The 23916-nt window shown below is 48.3% G+C and overlaps 2 protein-coding genes across 10 annotated transcripts; both read left to right on the top strand.

Annotated features, from left to right (window-relative positions):
• The first annotated feature begins 411 nt into the window (after nt 1-411).
• On the top strand, nt 412-13259 carry ARMC12 (armadillo repeat containing 12). Of its 9 annotated transcripts, none has more exons than XM_031434855.2 (8): nt 1145-4441; nt 4891-4951; nt 5412-5652; nt 6350-6495; nt 6682-6816; nt 11086-11259; nt 11373-11444; nt 12890-13259. In XM_031434855.2, the coding sequence occupies exons 3-8, from the start codon at nt 5493-5495 to the stop codon at nt 13217-13219; spliced, it is 1017 nt and encodes a 338-aa protein (XP_031290715.1). In that variant the 5' UTR covers nt 1145-4441; nt 4891-4951; nt 5412-5492; the 3' UTR covers nt 13220-13259. The 9 variants fall into 9 exon arrangements, with proteins under 9 accessions (XP_064332491.1, XP_064332494.1, XP_031290715.1 ...); XM_031434856.2 differs by having other exon boundaries at nt 1145-3805; XM_064476421.1 differs by adding an exon at nt 412-537 and having other exon boundaries at nt 1758-5652.
• A 6645-nt stretch (nt 13260-19904) lies between these two features.
• On the top strand, nt 19905-23638 carry CLPSL2 (colipase like 2). The gene is made up of 4 exons (XM_064476630.1): nt 19905-19910; nt 21351-21511; nt 22164-22272; nt 23543-23638. Exons 1-4 carry the CDS (start codon nt 19905-19907, stop codon nt 23636-23638), a joined length of 372 nt encoding a protein of 123 aa, XP_064332700.1.
• The last annotated feature ends 278 nt before the right edge of the window (nt 23639-23916 follow it).

Here is a 23916-nt window from a genome sequence, read left to right on the forward strand (position 1 = left end):
CCCTAGGATCCGTCTCCATCCCTTCACCCCGATGGGCCGATGGATCTCGAGAACCAAGGCCCAGCGCTCAGTCCAGGCCGGTTTCTTCCCGGAAAGCCCTCGGGCTTGCTATGCGTTCTGCGGGTGGGCTGGAAGGGTGGGACCCCAGGGCGCGCGGGTGCCGCAGAGCACGGGCGAGGAGGAGTTAAACAAGGTGTCGGCGCCGGGCGCGGCGGGAGCGGGGGAAGGGAGCGAAGGGAAAGTGAGAGCGGGGGCGGAGGAGGGGCGGGGGGACCGGAGCGAAAGAACATCCTGTGCCCGCCGCCGGATGCGCGCGGGGGGGCGGGGGAAGGCGGAGAGGTAGTCGGGGGAGGGAGGACCAGATGGGGGGAGGCCCGGGGCGGGGAAAGGCGCGGCCTCCGCCCCCGACCCGGTCCTCGTCCTTACGAGGTGCCGCTCCCTCCGCTCCCCGGACTTTTGCCGCCTTTCTTCCAGTCCCCGCGCCTACGTCGGCGTAAGGAGCTACCAAGAGGCCCCCGAATCCGGTCCTGGCCCGGGGTAAGCGCGAGCTGGGGAGGGGACAGTCTCGGAGAGTGTGAGATCCACGTCAGGGCAGGGGCGGCCCCCCACACTTTCATCTCTCCGCTTTTTTTCTGCGGGGGCAGCTCGCACGTGTTGAGCGTCCCTTGTTCGAGGGAGAGTCACAACGTACATTCTCATTCAGTTCTGACAGCGACACTTTCCTGGAGTAGGCAGGTATTAAAAGACACATTTCCCGGAGAAGGAAACTGAGACCCAGCTCGCTCAAACCCAAGCTCATCGGACCCCAACGGGCTTTTCATTAGAGTATAGATAGAGTAGGTTAATTTTCCCATAGCTTCTCCTGTGCATCCGGTTGCCGGGCCCCTCCTGGGTCGCCCTCCATAATGGCCTAGCACCCTTTTCCACACTAGGTACCCAGTTAGGCTCCTCTGATACATTAAGCTGAAACACCTATTATCAGAGTCCTGGTAGAGAGAATGCGGAGATAGTCTTAGGGTTTCACAGGTGGGAGGATGGTTTTTAGGAATAAAGGAGCTCAAGGGAATGGGCAATAGGCTGGATTTCCCTAGCCCTCATGATTTAAGTATTTGGGCGTGGCGGGGTTGGGGGGGGTGATTCAAAGAGGACTCCAGAGTTGCTCAAGGCAGTTAAATAGGTTTCAGGAGATGAGACTGATTAACCTGAAGAAGACCAGGGTGGGAGGGGTAGACAGTGAAATGGAAGGGGCTGAATAAGGTGCCTTTCAGGCCTCACAGAGGCCCGCCATCCGTATGCTCACTGCCTTCCCACACCCAACATTATTGTCTAGGTGAAACCTGCTTATAACAGGAATTATTCTAGTTACATTTGGGGAGCTCTGTGTGCTGGGCACTGTTCCAAGTACTTAATCCTCTCAAAAAACCCCAAGATGTAGGTATTGTTATTCTTCCCATTTTATAGGTGGGGAAAATGCGGCACAAAGAGATCACAAATCTAAGTCAGTGGCTGAGCTGGATTTGAACCCCAGCAGTCTGGGTTGAGCCCACACTCTCACTTGCTAAATAAACTGCAACTAACATGATGGGAACATCAACCTATAAGGTAGAAAGCTGGTGCAGGTGACAGAAAGGTGTGTCCTAGGGCAGCCTGTCAACTTTTGCATTGGGGAGGGTGGGTAAGAAACTGGGGCTTGGTTGTGTGTATATGGAATCCTAGACTTCTCCCTAACCAATATTCCAAACTTCTGGATTTTACAGAAAAAAAATGAAACAAGAAAACAAAAGCCAAGTTCTCACAAAGAGTTGCAGCCTCAATTTATGCTCCCTAGGAACCTTCAAAACACAACTACCATCTGTTATCACCATCATTTCATAAAAGCAAGTCCATTTTAATCCTCCTCAAAATAAGTCAGACATCATCTGAATCAAAAGCAGTTACTGCCAAGAAAGGACAGTCATTGACTTTCCACCACCAACTAGACATTCCTCCATATTTTTTCATCATGCTGTGGACTAGTGAAAATCTCACACTGGTGATGCCTCTGCTTTTAATCTCTCTGAATCATTTGAGGGCAGAACCAAAAGAAATGGGCTTAAGTGTAGCAGGAGGGATTTAGGTTAGAGCCAAGAAAGAATTTTCCTCTCCTGGAGATCTTTAAAGAGCAGGTGAGTACTGCATTTGCTTAGGTTGTGAGGGTTGCAGGATCAATACCATGGCCAGTAGCTCTGCATCCCACCTCAGACAAGGGCAAGAACTTTGTTTTGAAGGACCTAGTCTCACATCCACCAGGGTAGCCTTGGAACCTGAAATAGTTCCATCAGGCAGCCATTTCCTGCCCAGAGTTCATGGGACTTGATAGGTGGTCCCCAGGCAGTGAGGCACCCACTGTTGGGTGGCACCCCCAGGCCTGTAAGCCTTGAAACTGAAGAGCGAGCCTGGGGACAGCAACAGACATCGATGATGCCAAATAGTGGAGAGGCAGTATAACCACAGACCTTAGTATGATGGTGCCTTTCTCCAGTCCGGGGCCCAGGTTAATTACCTTAGTAGTCTCAGGTGGGACCAGGTATAAAACAGGTGAAGTCTCTGAATCCCTTTCTAATCCTATTCCCCGCAGGATGGCAAACCCAAACCATCAGGACTTACCAGGCAGTCCCAGGACCATCTTATGTGTTCCCCTGGGGGTAGATCCTGTGGCAAGGGCAAAAGTGAATTATTGTCCTGACCAATAGTTGGCCACGGTCCTTTGGTAGTCAGGAATTGAACTCAGATTGCATTGACTAGTTGCCTGTGGATTAACATGGCACTGGGACGATTGCACCTGGGATGTTCAGCTATAGTTCATAGGGCTTGTGTTAGCCTCTGGTCCGCCTGTTGAGAGAGTGGGTTTCCATCTCAATTGTTTAAGTAGTCCATTGGTCCTTTCCATTAGCCTAGCAGCAGTGGGGTCGAAAGGCAGGTGGAAATGCCACTGTATATCCTTTTTATCAGCCTATTCCTGAACTTCGTGGCCAGTAGAGTGGATTCCTTGGTCACTGTCAGTGTCCACGGGGGTTCTATATGTCACACACAAGCGGTTCTAGACCCAAAACAGAGTTTATTTGCGTTGTTAGATGACTGAAGTGGGCCTTTTGTAATGTCTTCCACTTGTCGTAGCACATTGTAGACTGCATACAGCTGTAGTTCCATCACACTGTGTCATTGCTTTGCCCTTTTCCATAGCTGGGACCAGAAGCCCAAGGGCACTCTTATTTTGTCGTTGCCCCAGGCCCCAACCAAACCCTTCCAGGTAACTGGCAACGTTCAATTCACAAGCCTGTCCCTGAGTTAATATCCCCAAAAGCCTGTGTCTAATTGTTTAGGGGTGAGGAGTTGGGGTTATCCTTGTCTTTTGTAGATAATCCTGGTCCTTGGATTTTGTCTGTATTCACCAGCCATCCCTATGCAGTCAGATGAGCCATGAGTGTGGAGCAGCTACTTTTAAGTTATAAAGAGACCCTGAGGTTCAGAGGATATCAAAGTAATGGAAGAGAAAGACATCATTCATGGTAGTCAGCTACCACGGGGCCCCAGCTGCTAGTGGACGGTCACAGTCACTCCTGCGACTCTCCGTTCTCCGTCCTCACTTCCTGACATCTTGGTGCTTGCAGGAGTTTCCTCGGCCTCTTGGCTGGCTTGCCAACTGTTGGGCTGCAACCCATGGACCTGCAGGAGATAGCGACAGAGACATCAGTGGTTTATGGGCAGGGGATCTTAAGCAAAAGGTCCTGGAGTGATAACCTCCACCGCGTATGGCAGAAAGAAGGTGGGATAGCAGCCCTTTTCACTACTCGGGGGAGAAGGAGGCTACCATTTATAGCGGGAATTGATGTCACCTTGGCTCCTCAGGTACCAGGGAAACCAGCAGCTTGGGCACATCCCTCACAGCCATCATAGATTAATTACCATCACTGGGGTAGATGTTTCCTTTTAATAAACTTGCAGGTGGAGCCGTTCTGGCCTAGGGATTAGATCAGGGCAAGCACATTCACGTGAGTGGGTGCAGGTGAAGAAAGGACTGGTGGAGCAGGGGATGTACAGAGAGCAAGAGAACAGCTATCTTGAATGGCCTGACCACTCACCTTAGGGCTGTGTAGAGGGCTAAGAACCACCTAGGAATGACCCTTGAGGAGACCTAAGGCTGGAAGAGAGGAAAGGAAGAGAATGGCCCCCTCAGAATGTTGCCTGGAGTCTGGGGTGAGATAGATGAAGGCTCAGTGGACAGACCTGGCTGACTGCGGCATCCTTGGGAACAATTTTTTCCTATTTCCCCACTGCCTTCAAGCCCAGGTGCAGCCCAGGGCCCAGAGCCTTCCAACAGCAGCTCAAAGCCAGGCAGGTGAAGCCCTGTGCTGGCTTGGACTGAGCCTGGCTTAGGCTCCTCCCTGCTCTGTACCAGAAGGTGAGGCCAGAGGGTGTGGGGACACTAGGGGCAGTGGGGAAGAGAAGGAGGGAAGGGTCTAGTCTCACCTGCTCCAGCCTAGTGGTAGAGACCAAGGCCTCCAAAGTTGGGTTCTCATCCTCCAGGATTTTCTGACTCCAGAGGAAGCCTCCAGCTTCATCCTACCCTGTGTGTATGTTGTGGGGGCAATGGGGTGTGATACTTCCAGATTTAGACCTCCGTGGTTTAGTAGCACAGACCTACCCACAGTTTAATCCTGGAGTTTTAGAATGCTAAATCTGGATCCTCTTAAGTTACAGTTGCAGAAACAGACTCAGGCAAGGGCAATCCCTCCTGCTCCAGAATCACACTGGTTACATGGGCCTGGAGCCCCTGCATCCAGATTCTCTGATCTTGTTCTGTCCTCAAAGAATGACAGAAGCTATAACTTTAGCATCTACTAAGTGCAGGACTCTGTGCTGGCTGTTGGAGATGCAGAGACAGCTGCCTTCAGGAGCTTTTGGTTAGCAGGTACGTATACACTGCTTTTTATCCTCCAAAGGAAGGATAAAATGTTCTACCTACAGAAACACCCCAGGCCCAGAAGTGGATCTATGGTAAAGAGATCAAAGATGGCAGGGCCAGGCAGGCAAGTGAGGGAACAGGACTGTCAGTGGTCACCCCCCTCCCTCCTCCAACTTCAATGGCCCCAGCCCAGAAATTGGGCCTCTGCTGCCCTCTAATGGAAGAAAGGCAGCCCGTGGAGCTGCCTGCTGGGGCCCGAACAACCTGGTCCACTAAAGAAAAGGGGATGAGGACATTCCTGCTCCCAAATTTTTTATTCTACTAGAGTCTTGAGCTTTGTTTCCAACAGCCTCTGAAGCTCCCTGGCTGCCCTGGGTCCCCACCACCACCCTCCATCCCACCATTTCCCCCGTTTCCTTTGTTGCCCGGGTTCTGATTCTGGTACCCTGGTTCCTGGCCCTGCCAGAGTTCTAGTTCCGGAAGGCCTTTGCCAGATGCCTCAGGCCTAGCTCCCACCCGGGCGCAAAGCTGCACTGAAGACTCGGGCATGTGCTGCATCCCCCAGCGCCTGGGGCAAATGGACATCTACAAAGGTGTAGTGAGCCTGGCCACAGGTGCTGGGGCCATCTACCTGCTCTACAAGGCCATCAAGGCTGGCATCAAATGCCAGCCACCCCTCTGCACTACCTCGCCCATCTGTATCGCCCGTGAGTGCCCCCGCCCTGGGGAGAGGGCTTAGCCCCAGGAGGTACCTGTTCCCGAGGCCTCCAGTGTGGGAGGGCCAAAGGTGACTCCTCCACGTTCCCTCTCTCTCCTCTTCTCCATCTTCCTCAGACCCACCCTAGAGATGCTAGCTCAGGGTCCCTAGGTGGTGGGTGGCACTCAAGTACATCCTCAGGAGTCATCTGGCAGGTTTCTAAATTCTACACTCACTCTAGCTTCCAGGGTGCCACTGCTTGGAAACTTGGCATCAGCAGTTCTCCCCAAGGGAAGGTTGGGGGACCTACATGCCCAGAGCCTCTGCTAGTCCAAATGACAACTTTGTGCAAAGTAGAGAAAGGCCCCCCTTCTGCAAGACTTTTTTATTGCCATCTGCTGGAATATCATTGCCGTATACTGATTACGATGAAATACTACATGTTACTGCCATATGCCAGCAAGTTGTTATAGTAAATATTCAAAATGTTTTTGTTTATTATATGAACAATACGGCATTAGATGTGGTGCCCTTGTGCAGTACACACCCTGTTCAACTGTACATGGTGGTCCTGCATATAGCAAGAAGTCTTCTCTTCAGAAAAGGCAAGGCAGCCTTGCCCCCAGGTCCCTCTCCCCAACTTCCCAACCCCATTCTTTAATCACTTCTGAGTCCACAGCCTGAACTGGGCTGCGGTGGCTATCTAGGCCTGGCAATCGAGCGAGAGCGGCACGGGCGGGACTCAGGTGAGCTCCGGAGGCTCCTCAACTCTTTGGAGTGCAAACAGGATGTGTACGCCAAGAGCATGATCCTGCACAGTATCACGCGCTGTGTGTACTTGCTGGAGTCCGAGGTGAGGGAAGGGAAGCGGGAGGTCCCTCCCAGCCAGCCTGGCCCCTGACGTGTCAGACTGTGTCATCAGACCTGCCTCCATTGGCGGGAGGGGTTGTGTCTAGGGGTCTTGGTGACATGGGGGCCTGGGACCAGGACACCTGCTTCTGCCTCTCCCATCTCTCCCGTCTCTGCCGGCACTCTCTAGGCCTCTGCTTGTACTAATGATGACATCGCATTGGTGGGCTCCATGCTGGATGACAAGGACAACAGTGTCAAAATCCAAGCTCTGAACACGCTTAAAGCTTTCTCTGGCATCAGAAAATTTAGGCTTAAAATCCAGGTGAGTCCAGCAACAAGCAGTGGGGCAGAGCACACAGAATGTCCATAGTCCATAGGTCTTTAATGGGAATGGGCTGAAGCAATCATTCCTCTGCATTTTGTTCACCAGTTCCTTGATTTTCTTTGTAGTTCGACCACATTCGCATGTGTCTTCTTCTGTTCTTACAGGGTGAGACAGACAATAAACGAATAGGTCACATATAGCTGGAATGTTTTAAGCTTCATGTATGTGGAAGTGTGCAGTTTGTATTCTGTAGTTTTCCTTATTCTCTCTAACACTTTTATGGACGTGGACAGCTCTGTTTCCTTCTCCCCTGCTGTATAGTATTCCAGTTCATGAATACCCTGCAATATTATTTATCCAGTTGTTTCCATGTTGTGCCATGAGCATTCTTATACACAGCTCCCTCGTGGACATGGGTGAACTCCCCCTGGGCTATGTAAGCAGGAGTGGAATGGCTGGATGACAGGTATGCCTGACTTTTCAACCAGGGTTGTACCCATTCACACCCTCCCCCAACCCTGCATGAGTGTTCCTGGTGCATCACCTCTTTCCCAGCACTTCGGGTTTTCACACTTTCAATTTCTTGCATCACAACTTTTTTGGGGAAAAAGAGGGTGTCTTGGTCTCCACTTGCTGGCTGCCTCTACCTCATCCCTCGGTAATCTCAGTTGTCCTAAGGCTATGATTCTCAAGCAGATCAGAATTGCCTGGAGAGCTGGTTAAAAATGAACATTTCAAGGCCCCACACTCAGAGAATCCAGTTCAACAGGAGAGCTGTTTTTCACAAGCCTCCCCTTGCCCAGAAGATTCTGATGCAGGTGGCCTGGGCACCATAGTTCCTTCTTTCTGCAGAGTCTGTATCCTGAGGACCTGACCCTGTTCTCCCCTCTCTGGGGGGAAAGCGGCCACTCCCTGGCCTCAGCTTTCATGGGTTCTCCTGTGTCTCTGTCTGCAGCCTGGGGTCTCCCTTGACCTCCAGACCCTGGGCCAGCTGCTCCACTCAGACAAACTAGTGGCCCTCTAACCACACAGGTCTGAAATGGAGCTCGCCTGCACCCCCTGAGTCAGACCACCCTCTTCAGAGGGATCTGATTGCATCGGCCCCTGCTTGGTCTTCCTCAAGCCTCATCAGAAAGTGCACCCTCAACTTCACCACCTTGCCCCAACCCTAGCCGTTTACCTTGTCGGTTTCATACTCTCTCCCCTCCCCAGTTATATTTGCAGTTCCCTCTGCCTGAAACCCCACCTCAGACATGCTAACTCCTACCAGTGCTTCAGGTCTCAGCAGACAGTGAGGGGCGAGGGCAGGGAGGATCAGGGTGCCAATGGGGATGCTGTGTTCCCTACTCCAGGACCTGTGCTTCCTTCTTACGTGGCTTACAGGGGTACAGCTTGTAAGGGTACCTGCCTTTGGTAATACCTTTTGGCCCAAGTATCTTGCATCTTAGAAGCCAAAGTCCTTTTATTCATTCAACAAATGTATATCAATTGAGCACTTACCTTGTGCCACAGCTCTGTGCTAGGCACTGGAGCTATAGCAGTGAACAGAACAGGAAAGATCCCTGTCCCAGTAGAGCTTATATTTAGCAGAGCAAGGCAGGCAATTACATAAATAAGTAAAATATAGAGTGTGTTTCATGTGATAAGTGTTATGGAGAAAAATAAAGAAGGGTGGTAAGGAAGGCTGGTGTGGGCGTGGTGTTGCACTTTCAAAGGAGAAAATCTCTGGGACTAGGGCTTGATGAAGAGTCATAGAAATAACACCAAAAGCACAAACTGTGAAAGAAAAAAATTGATAAATTGGAATTCATCAAAATTTAAAAAAAAAATTGGTTTTGTGAAAGACCCTGTTAAAAGGATTAAAAGACAATCTTCAGACTGGAAGAAAATATTTGCAAACCACACATGTGTCACATATCTGACAAGGTACTCACAGCTGGATTATATAAAGAGCTCTCAAAACTCAATATTAAAAAAAATAATCCAACTCGAAAATGGGCAGAAGACATGGAAATGTTTCACTGAACAGGATATACGAAATGCAAATAAGCACATGAAAAAGTATTTAGCATCACTAGCCATTAGGGAAATGCAAATTAAGACCACAATGAAATATTACTATCCACCTATTAGATGATTTAAACTCCAAATTAGTGACAATACCAAGTGCTGGTGAAGATACAGAGAAACCAGATCTCTCATATGTTGCCGGTGGGAATGTAGAACAGTACAGCAGCCACTCTGCAAAACAGTTTAGCACTTAAAAAAAAAAAAGATCTCTACATTTACCATACAAACCAGCAGTTGCACTCCTGGGCATTTATCCTGGAGAAATAAACAACTTAACATCTGTATACAATTGTTCATAGCAGTTTCATTTGTAATAGTCAAAAACTGGAAACCACCAAAATGTCTCTCAACTGATTAAGCAAACTGGGGTCATCCCCATCATGGAACACTACTCAGTGATAAAAGGGAGAGAACTGTTGATATACAACAACTTGGATGGATCTCAAGGGCATTATACTGAGTGAAAAAAAAAAATCTCAGAAGGTCATAAAGTATGATTCCGTTTATATAATATTCTCAAAATGACAAAACTATAGAGATGGAAAACAGGTTGGTTGTTGCCACTGGTTAGGGCTGGTTTTGGTGGGGAGGGGTAAGCATGAGTAACAAGGGAGCCCCACAAGGGAGATCTGTGGTGGTGGAGCAGTTCTGATGGAATACTCTGCTGATTGCAGCAGTGGTTACACGAATCTACATACATGATAAGATGACACAGAGTTCTATATACACATTGTACTAATACCATTTTCCTAGTTTTGATATTATACTACAATCATGTAAGATGTAACCATTGAGGGAAACTGGGTGGAGGGCACACGGAACCTCTACTATTTTTGCAACTTCCCATGAATTTATAGTTATTTGAAAATAAAATGCTTAAAAACAAAAAGTGTGTTACATGTGATAGTGCTATGGGGAAAAAATAAAGGGGGAGGATAAGGAAGGCAGGGATGGGAGTGGTGTTGCCGTCTTAAAGGAGGGGGTGGTCAGGGAGGCCTCACTGAGAAGGTGACATTAAGACCAAGTCTTGAAGGAGGTGAACTCTGAATAGCTGGAGGGAGAGCATTCTAAGTAGAGGCAACAGCCTGTGCAAAAACCTTGAGATAGGTGTGTACCTGGCATGTTCAGGGAATAGCTAAGAAGCCATCGTTATGGGAACTATGGGGAGCAAAGGAGAGAATAAGAGATGAAGTCAAAGAAATAATGGTGGTGGAGGGGCAGGGTATAGCTCAGTGGTAGAGCACATGCTTAGCATGCACAAAGTCCTGGGTTCAATCCCCAGTACCTCTGTTAATAAATAAATAAACCTCATTATCTACCCCTGCCACCAGAAGAAAAAAGAAAAAGAATGTGAGGAGAGGGGCAGATCAAATTGGACTTTGTAAGCCACTGTAAGAACTTTAGCTTTTACCCTGAATGAGCTAGGGACTCTTGAGCAGAGCAGTGACATGTCTAACACATCTTCTGTTCTGCACATAGATGCAGAGGGGTAAGGATGGAAGCCAGGAGAAGGAGGTTATTGCAGAAATCTGGGGGAGAGGTGACGGTGGCTTGGAACAGGGTGGTAGAAGGGGGAAGGTGAGAAGGGACTTGATTGTTGATCAATTCTGAAGGTAGAGCCAACAGGATTTTCCAAAAAGGGGTATGAGAGAAAGAAGGGAGTCAAGGAAGACCACAGATTTTCATTCTGAGTAACTGAAAGGAAGGTGTAACCAACAATGGAGGCAGAAAAGGTGGTGGGATGGGCAGGTCTGGGGGCTGGGAAAGCGTGAACTCTGAGAGCCTTAGTAAGCATTCCGGAAAGGTAGTGAAAATTGCATTTATGAATCTGGAGTTGAGGGAGTGGTCTGGGCTGGAGACAGAAACTGGAAAGGCATCAGCAGATGGTTAGTATTTAACACAGAGTCTGTGAGTAACACTGCGTCACTAAGGGAGCGATGAAGACAGAGGAGGTTGGGCAGAAGAACCAGGAAAGAAGTCTATGACGGAGAAGCCAAGTGAGGAAAGAATGTTGGGGAGGTAGGAGTGGTCAACTAAGTCAAATAATGTTGATCTTTTAAGTGAGAGGGAGCTGTCTACTGGGTTTGACTCAGTTGTCATGAGTTGGGGCGGTGGAGTGAAGGCAGAGGCTGGAACAGTGTTGGGGATCATTGTATAAAAGAAAACTCTTCTCTCTTCCTACCCTCTCTGCCCTAGGAACACTCCATCAAGGTCCTGGAACTGATCTCCACCATCTGGGACTCGGAACTGCACATTGCAGGCCTCAGACTCCTCAACAACATGCCGCTGCCTGACTTTGTACATCCACAGCTGCGCCGGGTGATGCCTGCCTTGATGGAGATCCTGCAGTCAGACTATATCCTGGCACAGGTCCCTGAGGACCATGGCCCAGCCCTAGCCCAGCACCCAGAGGGAGGAGTGGAGATTTGTGCTCAGGCACAGACTCACCCGCCTCCTCGTGCTTTACTCTTTCTGTTACTCAGGTGCAAGCCATACGACTGCTGAGCAACCTGGCACAGAAGAACGACCTGCTCTATGATATTCTCAACTGCCAGGTGAGAAAGGAACTGAAGACGGGCTAGGATGCCAACTTAGATATTGGGAAAGGATCAGGGATTCTCCAGACAGATGTAGCCCTAACAAGATCATCTTGTTCCTCTACCTGCCTCTGCACTAGCTGCCTTGCAAACCATACCCTGTTGTCCTCCCAAAAGAATCAGATTCTCCTTGGAGGGGCTTTCTGAACTCTGAGGGTCAGGGACACAGGTAACCAAAGTTAATGTAGGTATTTTAATATTAGGGGAAAATTACTTATAACAAAAATAATTAGGAGTAGACAGGGTCACTACATAATAGTTCAGAAGGATAAAGCAAACTCTAAACTTATATGAACCTAATAGTCTCAAAATACACATGGCAAAATTTGATAGAATTATAAGGAAATTGTTTTTTCTCCTTTTTCAGTTTTATTGAGGTATAATTGATAGAGTATAATTTGTAAGATATTTAAAGTATACTACATTGTGGTGATTTGGAATACATACCCACTGAGAAAGGATTCCCACCATCCAGTTAATTAACACATAATTGTTTTTGGTGAGAACATTTAAATTCTATTCTCTTAGCATATTTCAATTATATAATACAGTGTTATCAACTATAGTCACCATGTTTTGCATTAGATCCTCAGATTTTATTCATCTTTTATTTTGGGGATGGTAATTAGGTTTATTTATTTACTTATTTTTTTTAACAGAGGTACTGGGGACTGAACCCAGGACCTTGTGCATGCTAAGTGTGCACTCTACCACTGAGCTGTATCCCCCCTTATTCATCTTTTAGTTTAAAGTATATACCCTTTTACCAACCTCTTCTTATTTCCCCCACCTCCCAGCCCCTGGCAACCACTTTTCTACTCTGTTTCTATAAGTTTGACTTTTTTTTTTTTTTTAAAGATTCCACGTGTCAGTGATACCATGCAGTATTTGTCTTTCTCTGGCTTATCTCACTTAGCATCATGGCCTCAGGGTCCATCTATGTTGTCACAAATGGCAGGATTTCCTTCTTTCTCACATCTGTCACTACAGTGGAAGATTTGGAAGATTAATTGTTCTTTCAACAATTAATAGAAAAATACCTGAAATGAGTAAGGTTTTACTTGCTGCAAATAACACAAATAAGCTTAAGCCATCAGACATGCCTAGAACACTCCACAGTTAGTGAGTGCACATTCCTCTCAAGTACACAAAAGATTTATAAAAATCAACCACATGCTAAGCTTAAATTTTGTTTCAACATATTTCCCCAAATCAGTATTATTATATCACTCATATTTTATGACACAATGAAATTATGATAATGAAAGGAAAACAAAAACATCCCCAACAGTTGAATCTGAAACCTTGACTCTATTGGGGAGTTCAGGCAATAAGAGAATAGAAGAAGAACTTGAGAACTTGCCTTGGATTTCACTCCCACGCTTGCTTCATCCCCATCACAGGTGCAGTCCAACTTCCTGAACCTGTTCCAGTCCACACAGCCTGGGAGTCTGCTGTTCGAGGTGCTGGTGTTTGCAGAGCGGCTGAGCGAGGGCCGGAGTTCACCCCACTACCGGGCCGTGAAATGGCATTACAACGAGCAGTCTGTGCATGAAGCTCTCTTTGGCGATGATTCACGGCTGGCAGACCGGCTGCTCGCCTTGGTCATCCACCCTGAGGAGGATGTTCAGATCCAGGCCTGCAAGGTCATAGTCAGCCTGCAGTGCCCGCCGGAAGTGGGAGTCCTGCCCTCCTGCCCACCCAGTCATTCCTGCTTTAATAATGGAGAATAAAATTACGGAGAGCCAATAAATGAGTATGGGAGAGAAGCTTGAGGGGCAGTGTCTGTCCACAGCCCTCCAGGGCTGGGTGTACATTTCATACAGCATAACCTGTACCCCAGAGCACAGCATAGCATGGGCGCATCTCCCTGGACACAACCCTGCTCCCCTGTTTAGGGGACAGACTCCCTTCTTCTCTTGCTGCTTTTCAGATCTGAATGTGGAACCAATGCTTTCAGGGAGTTTCAGGGAGAAGGCAGGTTTGGAGATTGAGGCCAAAGATAAGCAACAGGAAACAATATAGCATTGGATTACTCAGGATGGGCCAGACTACGCCACAGTAACAGCCACTTTAGTGGCTTAGAAATGACCAAGGTTATTTCTTTTTCACACTACATGCTCCTGACTGGTCAGCGTGGCGGGAGGGGCGGAAAGAGTGACTTGCCCAAGGGCATGTGACTGGTCTGGGGCAGAAATACGATTAGAACCTCCTAATTTTTACTGAGCTTTTTACTTTCATATTCCTTGGCCCACGCCCCTTGAGAGGGCACCATGGATTATAAGCCAGAATCTGTGGCAGTTGAGAAAGATCTCAGATAGAGAGGGTAAAGTGTATCAGTCTGGGCCCAATCAGGAGAGAAACCACACAGTAATTTGAACAGGGAAATTTTAAAATAATTATTTGTTATAACTGGGAATTGGAGTAACAAAGAATTGGTTAGTAAGGAATAAAGAGTACTCTAAAGGGTACATAAGTAGCAGACATAGACGCAGCCTGAGCAGGACTGAGGCTGAGATGGAACACCCAATGAAGAGAAGCCCACCTCCTAACCCACGGCTGAAATCCAGACTTTGTTGAAGAGAACACAGCCTGTGGCTTACCAGAGGGCAGAAAAGTCACTGTGGTGTCATGCCAATGTAACTGGCAGAAATCTGCCCTCTCAGATGCCAGGGAAAGCTCTTCACAGGAAGGTGTCAAACCAAAGCAACTCCACTACAGAACTGCCTGGGCTGGGTACAGTAGTTCTCCCTGGACCGCAGGCTCCCAGTGCTGGAGAAGCTGTGAGTGCTGCAGGGGCTTCATGCTGGAGAAGCCACATGCACAGCAGGTGCTGGAGAAACTGCAAAAGCTGCAAGAGGTGGAGGCACTCTGCTGACACTATTGCCCAGTGTGTAGTGCCAGGAGGATCTGTTAGACACGGGGTATTGCTGGCCATTCCAGGAACTGGGCACTGGTGAAGCTGTCTGCCCTGCAGAAGCCTGCCAATCGAGCACACAAGAACCAGGAAGCAAAAGCCTTCTCCTGCAATCTCTCTCCAGCTCCCTTCCTCTTACCAATTTAGAGGATCAGTAAGCCTGGGTTGCCTCTCTTAGGAATTTGGAAGCATCTTGGCTTGGTGGTTCTGGTTCAGTCAAGCTGTGCTTGCGGTTAAGCTATATTGGCCAGGGCTGCAGTCATCTGAAGACTTGACTGGGGCTGCAGGATCACTTCCAAGGTGGCTCACTTGTGTGGCTGGCAAGTTGGTGCTGGCAGTTGGCAGGAGGCCTCAGTTTCTGTATATATGGGTATCTCCACGGGGATGCTTGAGCGTCCTCATGACGAAGCAGGTGGCTTCTCCTAGAGTGAATCCTCCCAGAGAGAGAGCAGGGCAGAAGCTGCTTTGCCTTTTCTGACCTAACTTCAGAAGTCATACATTATCACTTCCACCACGTTTGTTAGAAGTGAGTCACTAAGTCCAGCCCACATTCCAGGTAAGGGAAGTGAGGCTCTACCTTTACAAGAGAAGCCTGTCAAAGAATTTGTGAATGTTTAAAAACCACAGGTGGCATCAATCAACAAGGATTAATGCGTGCTCAGCACCTATGCCATCTGTCTTCCCCTTAGAGAGGTTCTGGGCCAAGAAGAGAAAGTTTATGACCAATAGTTGCCACCTGATCCCTTCCCTCAGGCTTCCTTCCAGCTGGTTAGCTTGTTTCCTTACCTGCAGACTTCTTTTACCTTCAGACAATTATATTTCCAAAGAAACATCTCTTTCCAGCTTTTTATTTGATTCTAAGAAGGCTTCATTGAAGAGATGGGCTTGAATTAGATCTTGAGAAAGGGAAGAGATTTCCAGGGTGGGAAACTACCTGGACTTTACCAAAAGGGAAACCAATCAGAGTTTCCCTCTGACAGGGTTACGGGAGGGGCTAGGGTGCTGGTAGACGGTCTTTGGCCAGGCAGACTGCCAGTTACTCCTGTAACTGATTTCCTGAAGGAGAGACGTTAGAGACAGAGAACACCAAGCCACATGGATCTGTTTCCAACAGGACCCCAACATAGGGTTCTGGAGCAAACAAGGCTGGAGTCCCTGGCTTTGTCTTAAGACTTAAAGCAGAGCCTCTCCTTCTCTCTAAACTCACATTACCACCAATTGCTCTCTGAGCTCAGAGCAGTAAGATCTCTAGACTGGCCTTATGAGCAAAGAAACAAAGAGAAAAGGCGGAAGAGAGAGAAGAGAGATTGATTTATTTTTTACAAAATAGGAATCCTTTTATCATCAGCAAATACAACTTTTATCCATCTCCAATAATCATAGACGGCAAATGTGGTAGATAGCCTTCTAAAATGACCCCGGGATCCCCACTTCCTAAGTATGCCCTTGCGTAACTGGTGCCCTTGAATGTGAACCAGATCCAGTGACTTGCTTCTAACCAATAGAATATGGCTGTTGGGCTGCACCTTGCAGGCTTGCAAGCCTTGTAATTGCCCAGCCTTGAGATCGAAGAGCCTGAGACAGTGACAGAGAGATAGGGATCTTACAAGTTGAAACAAAAGGTCCTGGAGCAACACCCCCACAGTGTTTGGCAGACAGCAGGCAGGACGCAGCAGCCATCTCCACTACTCAGAGAAGGAGGTTACCATTTATGAGGGGATTGATGCCATGTTGGCTCATCAGTTACCAGGGAAACCAGCAGCTGGGGCACGTCCCTTACAGCCCCCCCAGATTAACAACTATCAGGAGGGCAGATGCTTCCCTTTAAAAACTAGCAGGTGGAGGTGGGAAGGGTACAGCTTGGTGGTAGGGTGAGTGCTTAGCATGCATGAGGTCCTGGGTTCAATCCCCAGTACCTCTGTTAAAAAAAAAAAAAAAACTAGCAGGTGGAGATATTCTGGCTGAAAGACTGGAACCATCACCAGCTGGCGCAGGGGGCAGACACGTTCATGTGAGGAGGGGGTAGGTGAAGCAAGGACTGGTTGAGTAGGGAATGTACAAAGAGCAAGAGAACAGCCATCCTGGGTGGCCTGACCATACAACGGTCAAGTTAGGGAGAGTTACTTTAAAGGCTAGATTACAAAACACTGTGACTTCCATCTTGCTTCCATTCTCCCTTTTCTTTCACTTGCTTGTGCTGATGAAGCCAGTGGACATGTTGTGAGCTGTCCTGTGGAGAGGCCTATGCGGCAAGGAAACTGGGGAGGACTCAAGCCAATGGCCTATGAAGAACTGAGGTTGTCAGTCCAACACCCTGCGAGGAACTGAAATCTGCCAACCACCACCTGAGTAAACCTGGAAGCAGATCCACCCCTAGTTGAGCCTGAAGGTGACCGCAGCCCCAGCCGACACCTCGATTGCAGCCCGTGACTCAGCTAAGCCAGAGGACCCAGCTAAGCTGTGACTAGATTCCCGACACACACAACCTATGAAGTAATATGTGATGTGTTGAGCCACTGAGCTTTGGGGTAATTCATTACACAACAATAGTTAGCTAATACAACAGGTGACTCTTCCAAGGGTCTAGCCACCGAGTCAGTTCTTCCACTCAAGGACAAGAACAAAAATCCCCAACACTATACTCAAGTGTGGGACCTTTAATGCCTGTGACCCTGCCCACAAGTAACTATGGCCATTCGAATGGCCTGGAACACAGCATGGTTTTCTTTGAGAGAAACAAGAAGTGGGTGGGGAGAGCTTTCCGCCTCCAAGACAACTTCTTCCACCGAATCAAAGGATGAGTCAAAACCCCACCCTGGAAGGCTCCCCTTCTCCTCTCAACTATTTTCCCTTCCTCTAAACCCTCTCATGATCTCAGAGATTCTCAGTCATTGCCACATTAGAACACCTCTTTCCCCGAGCTGGGCAAAGGAGTTCCACAGCCAAAATGAAGGAATGCTTAGCTTTCTTTAAGTGAGAGGAAGAAGTTAAGTGAATAGAAATTTTCCCCCTAAACATCTGGCACCTGCTACAGCTTGTCTGCTGATGAGGAACAGATTTCAAAATGAATGGGCAAGGGGGCAAACAAATAGCAATAGAAAAACATAGAAATGTGATTTCTTAAAATAGTTTATGTGTTATTGTTTGAGATGCAGTGACCTAGATACATACAATGGAGTAAAAAGTGGGAAGGAAGGCAGAGAAAGAGAGCTGAGTTCATGAACTTGGATTCCATCTCTGGCTGTTCCCTAGTGTTCTATAGCGAGCACCAGGAGGTCCAGGACGCCAGAGCAAGTGTGAGAACCTCACCTCCTTCCAAGGGAGTGAATTGATTCCCAAGATTTGACCCCTGGATGGAACCTCAGGGAAAATTCCCTGAGGCTGGAGGTACCCCAGGTCACATCACTGGAAAGCGAGGGAGAAGGCACTGTGTAATAGATCCTGTCTCCTAAGGCTGGAAACCAGCAAGGTTAACGGCTGAGCCCCACTGAAATTCTCTGGGCATGTGGCTGGCGAATTTTTGTTGTGTCCAAGGGACACAAATCATGAGCCACTGTGTCTGGCCCAGCCCTGTCAGTCTGGACTGACAAAGAATGACAAAGGGAAATGAATCCTCACTGTAGGGACTCTCCATTATCATATCACCCTGGGTTCTTGCATTCTGGGAAGTGCTAGAATCCAATGTGAGTCCAGGAGACAGAAAGGACATGGAGTGGAGATTGCATGGTTAGGAAGATTAGAGACAGGACTCTTGGGCATACATGGGAGTGTAACTTGTGGAATTAGAAAGCATAACCCCAATACCTTGTAATAACCTATAATGGAAAAGAATCTGAAAAAGAATATATATATATATATATGAATCACTTTGCTGTACACCTGAAACTAACAAAACATTGTAAATCAACTATACTTCAATTTAAAAAATTAAAATTAAAAGAAGAAAGTATACCCCCAGTGCGTGCACACACACACACGCTTTAGACCACCAGACTGTGCTGCTTTTTATCTGGGCACATAGCTGCCTAGAATAGAAACTACGTTTCCCAGTTTTTCTTGCAGCTAGGCTTAGTCATGTGACTATGACTGGCCAATAGAATGGAAGAGTCTTTAAAGCAAAGTCAAGCCCCTCCCCCACATCCCTCATTCCACTGCCTGAAATATGAACAGGTTACAAGGCAATCTTGAATCATGCTGATGAAGGCAATGCTTATAGACGCCAGAGCAATGAAATTAAAGCAGCCTGCACCACTGAGACTGTGGAGATCCCATATCAGCCCTGGACTGCATACGCTTGGAATGTTATGTGAAAGGGAAATAAACTTCTATCTCATATGAAGCCATTTGTTCTGTGGTTTCTTTTACTGCAGCTGAACCTATTTGTATATCCTACATCCCTGTCTTGATAAATGAAATTCCACTATTAGTGATTTATCTGTTTTACAATTTATTAGACAAATATTTATTAAGCTTTGAGTGCTCTTTTCATATTCTCTTAAATAGGAGCTGGCAGATGAGCACAGAGGCTGGGTACCAGGGAAGGGAGTGAGTTTGGTCCATCACAGGACTCAGAAAGGGCAGGTGAACTCTGCTATCTGCCCCTCTTTCCCAGGACTGTCTCTTGCCTTCGTTTCCACAAATGGCACTGATCATCTGTCTGTGAAGCAACTGTTTTTAGAGAGGGCAACTAGGATTACTATGCAAGACTAGAAGAAAAACAAATTCAAGTTACCAGTGACTGAAAGAGGAGAGAACTCTGTAACAGCACCCCGGGCATTCATTCAGCAAAGACTGATGATGGCACAGAGCAGAGGGAACATTCTTTTTTGATTGTTGCTAGCAGACAGTAACACAGGAGTAGGTGAGTGGAGGCTCACCTTCCAGAGTGGACCAGGGTGGGTGTGTAGGTGCCATGTGGTCGGTAAGGGGAAAGTTGTGGACCGTGGGGCTTTCCCACTAAATCCCGGAGGAAGGAGACACCCTGAATATTGGAAACATGATTTTTAAAAGAACATGTTAAATCCATTTAAAAGAGAAACACAGAGATAAAAAGCATAGGTTGATATTCAAAGTGATCTGCAACTGTAAAAATGGAAACGTTCTCAGACAGGAAGTAGAAACCTACCTCATTCAGATAACCTGTGCCACGTTCAGACATTTTGTCCCTGGAGCCCCTCTCCAGTTCACAGTGAGATTCCTGGATGGGTGACTAATAATGACAGAAATCACTTTAGGGGACAAAGCCTTCAGCCACCCACAGCAGTGTAGGGTAGTGGGAAGAGTTTGGGCTTAGTAGGTAGAATGCCATGGATTTATATCTGGCTCTGAGACTTAATTGTGTTATTTGGGCAAGTTATTTTACCTTGAGCCTTCGGGTTCCTCATCTGTAAAACGGGGATAAGGGTTACGAGCAGAAACCATAGTAGATGCTATATATTCTAGGACTTGAACCTCCCAGGCTCCCTTGCAGAAGGCTGAGGTCGTGTGACTAGTTGTGGACAATGTCCGTAAGTGGAAGAGGCCTGTGTCACACCTGGCCGAGGCAGTTAGGTGTCCATGTGCTTCCTCCACCCCTCTCCTCCACCTTCCACAATGACCTCGGAGCACAGGCTTCCAGATGGTGTGGCTACAAGACTGAAGAAAGGTCTCTTGTCCCATATGAAAATTTACATGACTGATAAAGCATTGTGCCAAGCCACCGAAATTTCAAGAGTTCTCTGTTGTGACAGCCCGCATTAATTACCCTCATACAGGGAGGGCTAACAGAGGTCATTGGCACAAAAGCCTCTGGGTACAGTGAGGGCTGTTATCCTTAGAGAAAAGATATGAGTCCCCTATTAGTCGGCTCGCTTTGCCATAACAAAACACCATAAACTGGGTGACCTAAACAACAGACATTTATTTCTCATGGTTTTGGAGGCTGGAAATCAGAGATGAGGGTGCTAGCATGGCCCAGTTCCAGTGAGAGCCCTCTTTCTGGCTTACAGACAGCCACCTTCTAACAGTGTCCTCACCTGGCAGAGAGAAAGACACAGCTCTCTGGTGTCCCTTCTTATGAGGACACTAATCCCATCATGAGGGGACCCTCATGACCTCATCTAAACCTGTTACTTCCCAAAGGCCCCATCTCCAAATGTCATCACACTGGGGGACAGGGTTCCAACATATGAACAAGGGGCACAGTTCAGTCTATAGCACCCTTCAGCCCCTACTGCCCCCACTCCTGCTCAAGACAGGGCTCCTCAGATCTTTTCTTAAGAGCAAAATTTTAAAAGCAGAAGCAGGCTAGGGCAGAATGAGGTGGGAGTTTCATCCAGAGGGAGATGGTGAGAGAGACCTGCCTCCCCCTCTTTCCACTGATTGTGACCCACAGCCCTCCCTCAACCCTCCTCTTCCTTCTGAGTCTTCCCCTCTTCACTGAATCTTAACCTCTACACCAAGATGGGTGAATTCCATGCAATTCACAGACAAATTCTTAGACAATTAATCAGCTCGTTAGAACTGTAAGACTTAGAGGCCATCTTGTCTTCCTTCCTGATACTTACAGATGCAAGTCCGGGCCTGGAGACGGCATGAGAAGCACTAGAGGTCGAGGCTGGCTGGTCCTAAAGACAAGGGTTGGGGTGGGGCAGTTTGGTGCAGCCAGGGCAGAGAGAACATCAGAATATCAAGAAGGAAGCTCTTTTCATTTCAGCATGTAAACTTCCACTAATTTTTAAAAATAAAGTTTAATTTTACAGTTTAAAGTTTTTATTTGGAAGTAGTACCTATTGAAGCCCCTAGGGCCCCTAAAATCTAGCGTCTGGCCTGTCCAAGCTTCAAATAGGGTCTCACGAGAACACCTTTCCTTATCCCATCCTTTCCCGGGGCCCGGGAGCTGAGGTCACGGTTTGGCCTCTGCTGCAGAGCAGCCTGTGACCATTAACTTCTTGACCCTCCACCCCCAGCCTTGGGGGCGCCGGATCACGTGGCAGCGAAGGGCTTTATACACGCAGCCTCTCAGAGCCCGCCGGACCTGTGACGCCCAAGCCCACGGCCAGGCTCCTCGTGGGAATCCTGCTCCCCTGCTGGGGCACGTTTCCCGCCCTTTAAAAAGAGGTTTACGAAGGTGAGCCAAGAGAGCATTTGGAATCTTACACTCTAGCAGAAGGTGGTAGCCGAGGCATCATAGTTTAGCCAGAAGGTGCCAGCTCGGTTTGGAGAGAGAAGTGGGGGTTTGGGGGAACCACCCCAAATGAGATTTCTTCTCAGGCTGGAAGCTTGATGTGTTCCCAAAAGGACTTCAAAGCCCTTCTTCACCTCCCTGGTGGCTCTGGAGGTGAAAGAAAGAGGCCCATAACCTGCAACATCCCTGCCCTCCCCCAACCCAGCACCCTCTCCCAGCATCTCAGTCCCCACGCCCACCGGCGTCTTAGACCCCCTCCCTGCCCTTCTAGGCAAAACAGCTCTTTCCTTCCCCATCTTTCTTTCCACCTCATTCTCTGCCCACCCCCCAATTAAAGTGTGATTGGGGAATAATTGCTTCCCCAACACAGGACACCCTTTGGGGCCTACAGAGGTAAGGGGGTACCCAGGAAAGGAGAGGCAGAGGGAAAAGTACTAAACCCCTACCCTTTCTCACTCCTGCTCCTCTGAGTGCTGCTGAGGGGTACAATGGGGGTAGGATCTGGGGGTGACCATCTCAGGGACCCTCCTCCACCTTCCCCCGTTGCCAGAGAGCTGGTGACTCAGGGGTTGTCCCCACAGACGACGTAAGCTAGGTGCTTCCATCACTCTGAGTGCTTCAGTGACTGCTGCCTCATCAGCTTGAATCATGGAGGTGCCTTCTGTGCCCCTAAGGCCAGAGTAGCCATGATGTGCTTGCCCCAGGCGTGGCGGGGCAGCCCCTTCCAGTATGTAGGGTGGGGAAGGTTTAAAAACCTCACATGGCTGCACCCGCTTTTTTCACCCTTTGCTTGTAGTGCCCTTCCCCGCTCCTCTGTCAAACTCCTACTGGTCCTGCAGTACAATTGCAGCCACCTCTGAGAAGCTTTCACTCCTTGGAGCTCCCACACCCTTGACTCATACCTTCAGCAGATCATGAATTTCCCTGATTTGCACTGCTTTCTGTCTGCTTCTGCCCCCTACCTCCCAGCTTAGTGCTGCCCCAGAGCAGTTGCTCAACAAATATCTGTCAAATGAATGAATATCTCTCCCTTAGCATCACTGCAGCAAAGCAGGTGGGGAAGACCTCCTGATCAATTCCCGACTCCCTGCCACAACGAGTCGATCTCTTGAGAGGAGCATGGTGCTGCAGTGGCAGGATCACAGCTTTGGGGCTGGACCTGAGTGTCAGCCCTGGCTTTTCCACTCTCTATTGTCTTTTTTTGTTTTGTTTTGTTTTTCTTTTCATAAATAGAGGTACTGAGGATTGAACCCAGGACCTTGCACCTGCTAAGCATGCCCTCTACCACTGAGCTGTACCCATCCCCCTCCACCCTCTGTCTCTGTGATCTCAGACAGATCACTTCTGCTCTTAGTTTCCTCACCTGCAAAATAGGGCTAAAGCACCCCCCTTCACCAGGTTGTCAGGAAGAGTACATAGTCCTGGTCCTGGCAATGACAGTGCTCAATGGAGCATGGTTGTTACTAGCTGGTGGAAATGCAGGGAGCAGAATGCACAGTACATCTTGTTCTTGCTTGTCTTTTCTCCTCTGGCCCTGGTCCCAAACCTCTGGGGAGGATGGGCTCAGCCTCTCTGTCCCTATCTGGGGAGCTGCCAATGCTCAGGGAACCAGCCAGGCCCCTCCTGTGGCCTGACTCTACAGCTGAAGTGGTGAGAAGATCTTTTCATTATGGGCACTTGATCTACTTTATTCTGTTTAATCCTCACAATAACTAATGGGGTTAATATTTTATATATATATAATTATATATATATGTATAAATATAAATTATTAGCCCCATTCAACAGAAACTGAGACAAAGAAGCTCATTAACTTGCCTAAGGCCATGAAGTTGTAAGCTGTAGAACTGACAGACCTCAAGTCCATCCCACGCCATCACTTGTGCTCTTGTTCCTGCACCCTGAGAAGTTTAAACCCCCTTCTTCCCTGCACCTTGGTGACTGACTCTCAACTCTCTGACCCATTTTTTGCAGACCAGGGGAAACATCAACATCATATGCCCTTGCCAGAGAGGCTTGAGTTGCACATCCAAGGACTCAGGCTGTGCCCGCCGGTGCCATTTGATTTAGAGGAGGATGCAAACTGGTCGCTGCAACCCCTTCCTCCCTGCCTTGGAACCAGAGGCCTCGGGGGGTGGGGTCCCCTCTTGCTCAAAAGACATTAAAGTCATTTCCTGGCTCTGGACCTTGTCTGCACTTCCTGGGAGAAGGGACTTGGTAAAGATTGTTCCAGTCTGTGGGCAGCTGAAAGGGGAGACTGGAGGCACGATAGAGCTTCCCATGGGGTTTGGTTCTGTCTGGAGGCTTAGTGGCCCAAGGGCAGACCGGCAGGAAGGGAGTAGGGTGTG

The sequence above is a fragment of the Camelus dromedarius genome, chromosome 19 (assembly GCF_036321535.1).
Source record: "Camelus dromedarius isolate mCamDro1 chromosome 19, mCamDro1.pat, whole genome shotgun sequence".
Taxonomy (NCBI): Eukaryota; Metazoa; Chordata; class Mammalia; order Artiodactyla; family Camelidae; genus Camelus; species Camelus dromedarius.